General features: G+C 49.1%; 2 protein-coding genes across 2 annotated transcripts; one reads left to right on the forward strand and one right to left on the reverse strand.

Annotated features, from left to right (window-relative positions):
* Positions 1–959: 959 nt before the first annotated feature.
* On the forward strand, positions 960–5,042 carry PPTG_15601 (hypothetical protein). Its single transcript, XM_008912862.1, has one exon. The coding sequence runs from the start codon at positions 968–970 to the stop codon at positions 4,982–4,984; it is 4,017 nt and encodes a 1,338-aa protein (XP_008911110.1). The 5' UTR covers positions 960–967; the 3' UTR covers positions 4,985–5,042.
* A 7-nt stretch (positions 5,043–5,049) lies between these two features.
* PPTG_15602 (hypothetical protein) lies at positions 5,050–6,316 on the reverse strand. Its single transcript, XM_008912863.1, has one exon. It carries the CDS (start codon positions 6,292–6,294, stop codon positions 5,089–5,091), a length of 1,206 nt encoding a protein of 401 aa, XP_008911111.1. The 5' UTR covers positions 6,295–6,316; the 3' UTR covers positions 5,050–5,088.
* Between the last annotated feature and the right edge of the window lie 1,647 nt (positions 6,317–7,963).

Genomic DNA, 7,963 nt, shown 5'->3' on the forward strand with positions numbered 1-7,963 from the left:
ATCTTTGCATGCAGTTATGTAGCCATATCCTACGTAATTCGCCATTGAACTAAGCAACAGTACACGCTCAAACAATGAAGATGAAATCATAAAGCACTTCGATTGGTAGAAGCACAAGCAAAGTAACATATTTTGCAAACTCTCCTCACAAGTAACAAACATGTGCGGCACTGTAGAACCCGTCCTAATTTTTCCATGAGTAAGTGCATCTACTTTGCTATCTCAAGTTATTCTGATTCCGCGATATTTTGTGCACTCACAGAGAAGGCAGCGCGTTTCAACCGAAGTTGTTTAGTTTGTTTCACAGAAGTGCCGCCAAGAAGAAGCGGTATCTAAGAAAACTTGAGCGCTAACTAAGACTTTTCAGCTAAGTGGTTCACTTTGATTTGCATAATATGTTGTTGCATGTATTGCAACTACTTTACATGCTTCATCGTGTTCAGAATACTTTGTCAGAAAATATTTGGATGCCGGTACCTACCCCGTGGATACTGAATTATCATAAATGAGGACCAAATGGATGACATTTGTTTGCTCAGCTAAGACAGTGAATCGAGAAATGTAATTGTCCAGACGCGAGAAGTTGAGGGCATGCTTTGCATATCCAGTATCAGTAAGGCGGCTACCTGTATGCTTTTGCTGGAAATCAGACTGAAATCACGAACACGGAGTGGGTAACTTTTCTCACTAAAAAAAGTGCAGAAAAGGCAAGTATTCGACTGTAGTCACCTTAGCTACGGATATCCAACCGCTATAGCTCGACAAATGGATAAACTCAAAGGCAAACTCAAAGCCTACAAGATATTATAGGCAATGGGACCCGCTCGAAATCAATGCGCTCATGGATGTTGAAGTGGTTTGTCCAATCAGATGTTCAGATAATACGTAAACCGGATTGGCCAAAAGAACACGCCTTTGTCAGATGTTTCAGCCAATCACTGGGCAGTCAATTCAAAACTCGCGGGAAATGGCTTCGCGCCGTAAAGAGGCCGCAGACTCCTCCGACGAGCAGCTCTGGGCGGCCGTACGCGGCTTGTCAGATGCGGAGCTGCGCGATATACAGAAGGGTATCCGTTGCTTCCACTGCGCTGATGGTTCCGCGCTCTTCTCGAGCTCGGAGAATCCCGGTAGCGCTAACAATGTAGCCATCCCGTTGCAGCTCGGCGGCAAGACGCAGCACGTGCGCGTGGACGACTTCGTGCACGTATTTCTAGACTTTCTGCATCGGCAAGTGCAGGTCCACGTCGACGCGCGGATTTCCAGCGACGTGGTGACGTCTACCGCCAAAGACTCGAGCCCAACCAACATGGCTGCATCTGATAACATGGCTACAGTAGCCACTTTCGACGAGGAGTTCCCACAGTTGACGCCGAATACCGCATCGAAAACTACCAAGCGCAGGATCACCACCACTTTGTTAACGCCTAAGGACTCGACAATTGTGACTCGACCTGTTCCTGCTGCCATTTCCTTCCCACCTGTAGGGGTATCCGAGAGCACACGACCTCCGGCTTGGGCCAAACGTTCACTACTGGAGAAGCGCATGGGTGCAGGGTCGCCAGCTCCGTCAGCCTGGGGGCCTAAACCGAGTGCTTCAAAGCCTGCAACGACCTCAGCAATAGTAAAGAAGAACCTGGAGCCTGATAGAACGAAGATGGCTACATTACGACCTCAACTTCAAGTGAGGAAAAAGTCAACTTCGAACCAAGTGACACATTTACAACAAGAACCTTCCAAACACAAGCTGACATCAAACCAAAAGGAAGTCCCGACAGTCCCTACGACAGCGACCAAGAAGCAAACCACCTCTGAGACAGATGCCAGTGTAGCCATCTCCTCAGCTGATTACCAGGTCAACAAACAGGCAGCCAAGTTGTACGGCTTCCTCATCAGAGAACGCTTTGTCAAGTCCACCTGTGCTGAGCTGCAAGTCCTCATCAGTCTCCTGTATCGCGCAGACTGCACGTCCTGCACAAGTAACGCGTCTGAGTTTTGCTGGCGTAGCCATTGTCTCGACTTCGCTGAGATCGCCTTCCACGAGATCGAATCCGTGTTAAAACACTTGGGCGCTGACCTTCTAGGCCTCGTGAAACAGAGCTTACGTGACGCAGAGGGCATTTGCCAGGACATGTTGGAGCGTCTGGACTGCGACTCTCGACGTCGTGAGGAGCTCCGGGTGGCTGAAAGCGCTCGAATCGGCTGCCACCTGCCAGTCGAGATGAAAGCCAGCGCTGTACGTGACTTTGCGCTGCCATTTAACGAGGAAACAGACTCGCGTTTACACTACCGGACGCCCGCAGAGTCTCTGCTCTACACTAATCGGGAGAAGGTCCGGGACGGCTTTTTGAGTCTACTGCGGCAATTCCAGCAGCAACAACACAGCTTAGTCGGTATCGAGAACGCTGGAGTGGCAGTAGCAGCCATCGCAACAGCACGGGAGTTGTTAGCGGACGTATCGCCAGAGAACAGATGGTGGTTCGCGAAGTTCTTCGTCCAGGAGCTGGTCCAGGTGGGCTCCAACCCGTTTGGAGAGAGCGATAAAGACCTCGTCTTGAAGATTATGGAGGACAAACTCGTCGTCAAGAACCCGGACCGGTTGCCCAAACTGCATCGACGTTTTTCGAGTCAAAAACCAGTCAACAAATCGCCTCAATCTACTAACAAGAGTGGGAAAGTTACCAACTCGTTACGTAAAACGCGACAAGAAGTTAAAACGAATTCGACCGAGGACGCGACCAAGAGCTTCACGGCCACGTTGGAGCGCATGAAGCGCTACTTTACGGACAACCAGCTCTTCTTCTTCCACTTTTTACACAGCTGCGACAGCTACGAGTTCTCGGAACTGGTCAAGCATCAGTTGGAGCGTCAGTTCTACGCCATTCGCGACGCTGTTTCGCCCTCTACAGACGCTCGCAAGGACTTTACCGAGGTGGTGTTGCGACTCAAAGTGGTGGGGAAGTTTCTGGGTTATCTTCGGTTCTCTCCTCAATGGCAAGTGACGTCTTCGATCCGCAAACTTTCCGCTCAGAACGCCGCGTTCCAAGCTGTGGAAAGAGAGGGGATTAGTACACTGGAAGTGGCTCGAGACGCCAGTCTGGACGTCAAGAGGTTGCTGGAAGACAGTATTCGAAACGTAGCCATCTCCAAGTGTATCCCTTGGTTATGCGACTATCTGTCCATGCTGTCGCTGGATAGATTATCTTCGGGGACGACGTACTTCAAGCAGCTTATGGTGTTACTGCAGCTTCTGTATCGCTCGCCACGATTGAATGCTCTGGGCGAGACGGGGCTCTACATCGCCCTGCAGATCCAGCGGATCTTCCGCGTGTTACACTTAGAAGATGGCTTCATTCATACCAGTGACTACCAATCTAAAGACCTACAGCCATCACAAGAGATCCGTGACGCACTTGCACTTAAGGACGAAGCCCTGGGACCTGGAGAAGACCAGTTGCCGTTCCTATACAGCCAAGTGTTCGTCCAGAGCTGCGTCAGTGAACTGGACGATCTCCGAGGCTTCATCCAGACTCGAGCACAGCCGATTCCTCGCAGGAAACTCTCGATTGGCTCTGGATCGACGACAACAGGCCACGGCGTGACTCCGATCCGTAAGCTGCGACCTCTACAGGTCGTAATCGAAGACGACACGTCCTCACTCACTGCGAAGCATGATACCGCTGTCGTTCCAGCGGTTAAATTGCCTTCGACAGGTAATTTTCCACCCGTGCAGGAAGAGAACGATAAGTTGTCAGAGGCAGTGTTCAAGGTGCATCCCAAGTTGAAAGCTGTTGTGGATTTCGTGGTCGCAAACGTGACCACAGACGTGTGTGAGCATGTGGTGACCCACATCGTCACCCCTCGAGCGGATGTTCTGGTCGATCGGTGCGCGTCCGAGAGCGGTTTAAGGAAGAATACGTCGGTGTTGACTGAAGACGCGGCGTTCGCTGCTCGAGCTTCGTTCCAGATGCTGATCACGTCCAAGACTCGACATGAGGCGAACGCGGCGGTCTTCGCAGCTCTGGAGGAAGCTCTGCGGCTCGGAGAGGAGCGAGTGAGTGCTGCTGTGCCTCCATTCATGCCTCCGTCGTCACATCCGACACTGACCAGTTCGATTGTGTACGTGGCGATGCAACGCACACGAGGAGCACTCAAGACTTTGGTGCCCAAGAGCTCGCAGACCGAGTTCGTCAAGCGTGTAGCGTTCCGAAACAAGAGTCTTCTGAAAGATCTCGGCTCCGCTTCCAAGGCTACACTGCAGCCTACTACGAACCAGGAAGAGCAAGACAAGCAGGCTGACTGTCGAGAACTGAGAAGACTTGGCGCTGAAATGTCGAGGAATTTGAGTCAAGGATCCAGTCTGAAGGACTGGGAAGATCAAGCTGCTGCACTTTTGCAGAGCTTATCGCAGTTCACCAGTTTGTTGGACGAGTGTGTGTCCAGAGACTTGACGCGTGATGCGTGTTTGTTACGGAGCCAGACGCTGGTGTATTGGGATATCGTTTGGCGTGGTGTCACTTCATGCGTAAAGTTTCTGAGTTCTTCGCTGGATGTGTTCGCTACGTGTGAGTTGTCGTCGATGAAAGACGACCGCGTGGAGAGCGTTGAAAAGACGCTACTGCAGTTAGTTACTGGGTTTTCCAAGCTGCTTGAAGTGGTCGTGCGCTCAGCTGGCGATGATGTTACGGTGTCTCGTGTGCAGCGTGTGCTTGTGTATGTGATGGATAGTGTGATGGAGGTGCCTTCTAAACTCGCTATAGTGTCGGGTGATGCTGGTCTGGTTGAACGATTCGCAGTCAGGACAAACGCACTTGTCGTTGCTAAACTTCGAGCAGTTGTGTCAAAGTTTGAGGGTGGAGACAAATGTCGAGTTGAACTGAACTGGGACAAATGGATAGAAGCTCGAGACTCACTAGAGCTCAATAGTGAACTCCAGTTTCGACGAAATGTGTGGGACGCCGCCACAATAGCAACCGCAGCAGTGTAAAGGAACACTTACTTACACAATAGATTCATGAAGTAAACGGTTAGTAGACAATTTTGACATTTCTAGCTTGGTATTATTCTTTTATTTTATTTTAGACATACTGACTATTTGATGTTTCGGATGTGTTTGTAGAACCAGTGGTAGTGATTTAGAATCGTCTGATATGGTTCTGGAATTGTCTTCCTCTTCGGGTCTAGTTTAAACACATTGATGTAGATTTTGTCTGGGTTGCCTCGTTTTCTCATCCACAGTGTGAACTGCTGGAGCTGCAAGTTCTTGGCCATATTCTCTGTCTCCGACACCATCTTCGCCTTGTTAAGCATTATCGCTAGACCAGCATCTCCATAAGCTTTGGTGAACGTGTCGATCATCGTCGTCTCCTTTCCACTTCCGCGGTTCACGTAGTTGAACAATTTCATGTAAGACTCCCAAGCGTCGAGCGCCGGGCTGGCTAGAGGGTTATTGGCGACTTTGTCAAGTTTCAAGAGCTTAAAAACGTCGAGAGGGGATCGTTTATCCACCAACCAAAGAACCCTCTGGTCACCCAGTAACTTTTCCGCCATAACTTTCGTAGTTGAAACTTTCTTCGCGTTTTGAAGCACCTTGGCCAGAGCATCGTCTCCTCCGTAAGCTTTGGTGAAAGTCTCAATCATAGTCGTCTCCTTTCCGCTTCCGCGGTTCACATGGTTGAACAATTTCATGTAAGACTCCCAAGCGTTTAAAGCAGGGCTGTTTACATTGGCTATATCGTCCAGTTTCAGTAGCTTAAAAACGTCGAGTGGAGACTGTTTCGCGTTCAACCAAAGAATCCTCTGGTCACCCAGTAACTTTTCCGCCATAACTTTCGTCGTTGAAACTTTCGTCGCGCTTTGAAGCACCTTGGCCACAACATCGTCTCCATACGTCGCAGTGACAGACTTGATCGCTGTCGCTCCGTTCCCAGGGTTTTGCATGTTGTACTGGTCTACAAAGTCCATGAACGTGCGCAACTTCGGGTTGGAAAGAAGCGTTTCCACTCCGTCGTCCAGCTTTAGCAGTTTAAACACGTCGTCAGCGGTTTGTCCACCATGCAACCACTGCGAAATTCCCGCGGTGTTCGCCCTTTCTTCATCGTATTTACCCGCTCGATAATGCGTTCTCAGCTGCCTTTTAGAGACGCCGTAGTCTTGATCATAAGCGCTTGGGCGAATTAAAGCCGAGAGATCGACGGAGATTTTTGCCGAAGTGCATGTAGTGATGGATGCCAATAGAGTGACAGCACACAGAAGAACGATAACTCGATCTCGGCTGACACCGCTTATTAATATCATCACGATATTGGGGGTGGGGGCGATTGAGAGAAACAACAACAGTGTTGCGTCCACTCAAAGTATGCTGTGACAACACAGCTTGTACATCATCACGGCCAGATGCGACAGTGTCAGTTTGAGCCATATGTTGATCTTGAAGATTATCATCAGATGGTGAAACAGTACAGGCTGTACTCTACAGCAATCCCGATAGAATGACATATTTTGACTACCGGGGATAATGCACCTGACCCATCAGTTCACAGGAGAGGTTGTGCGCAAGTCCTCAAAAGTGCCCACGTAAATCCGACACGCATCAGCCAGCAAAAGGAGCTACTGAAGAGTGAAGACGCCGATCTGGAAGGCTTTCAACGCGATCTAAAACGCCAGAAAGGCATCACTGGGTTCCTGGCGACGAGATACCGGTAAGGCAATATCGAGATTAATAATCGTATTCCCCCTCCGTTTTTCTGTGCCAAATGCCTACATTCAGCAGGAAAGAGCTTCGAGACTTGATTTATTGGCTAAGAAAGGCCAAAAAGAACCCATTGGCTACACCACCCTTTTCATTGAAAATAGGGTTATATGTATTTTTATTTTTCTCCCGCCCTGAAGTCAAACTGGGCTCTCTAATTGTGGGAAATGGACCAGATTTCCCACACCGTTCCATCTCCATCGCTGCGGAAAGACTTCGAATGTCGCCTACTAAAATAAGAAGAGCCTTAGCTCACACATTTTCAACTTCAAAATGGCAATTTGCTAAATCAATGTCAAAATGAGACCGCGTCGAACATAAGTTACTTACGAACCTAAGCTCTTTAGCGTATTGAATACCCTCTAACAAGAAACTTGTCTGTGGCTGTCGATATTCATTTCGTTCCCCAATCGACAATTGAAAAGTCTGACTCAACTGTTGCCGTGTTTGGATTCGCTGCAACCAGGACACCATGACACAATTGCAACATCTTGTACGTTCCATACCACAAGTTTCATTTCTGCAATTAGTGAGACCTGCCGAGGAGAAGTCATGGTAGAAGAAGGTGAATCATCAGAGATAGTCGTATAGGACGGAGTCCACAGTACAGGCTAAGTTAGTGATAGAACCCAATCGACGAATCTTTCCACTAAGTTTGCCATAGAGGTTACGAACGTCTGGTTTTGTTTACGAATTTCGAAGACTCCGATGGGCTACCTTCAGCATTACATTCACCTTACTGCACCAGCTCCGGAATCAAGTAGCTCAAGTAAGTTCACCGAGCCCATTCCACCATGAGTACGGCCATAGCCACATTTTTATAAATGAAGAAGATCTAACACATTCGTATTTGATAATTTTTCTTAGCATTATTAAAGAAGCTCCAAATTGAATGTACGATAATGACCTACCAACCTGTCTTAGCTGGCCTGATCATGGTCTTAGTGGGAGCAAGTTGGAAGAGCAACCATCTCCTAGTATATACTCTGGAAGGGATTATCTTCATAAGAAAACGCCACTGTAACAGGTTAGTGTGGCACGATGTAGGCACGACGGTTGCTGGTGAGATCTTCCAGCAAGACCGGTGGATGATCGGCTCCGACGAAGAGTCGAGTGAACCCAACAAACGTGTGGTGGACACGCAGGATCGTGCACAACGGAACAGTGAAGGGTCGCAGACGGAGAAAACCCGCGGCCATGAGGAGGAGTGAGAAG

This window comes from Phytophthora parasitica, assembly GCF_000247585.1.
Source record: "Phytophthora parasitica INRA-310 unplaced genomic scaffold supercont2.50, whole genome shotgun sequence".
In the NCBI taxonomy this organism is placed as follows: domain Eukaryota; phylum Oomycota; class Peronosporomycetes; order Peronosporales; family Peronosporaceae; genus Phytophthora; species Phytophthora nicotianae.

Coding starts and splice junctions, on each gene's coding strand:
- PPTG_15601 (XM_008912862.1), top strand. CDS start 968: ATGGCTTCGCGCCGTAAAGAGGCCGCAGACTCCTCCGACGAGCAGCTC.
- PPTG_15602 (XM_008912863.1), bottom strand. CDS start 6,294: ATGATATTAATAAGCGGTGTCAGCCGAGATCGAGTTATCGTTCTTCTG.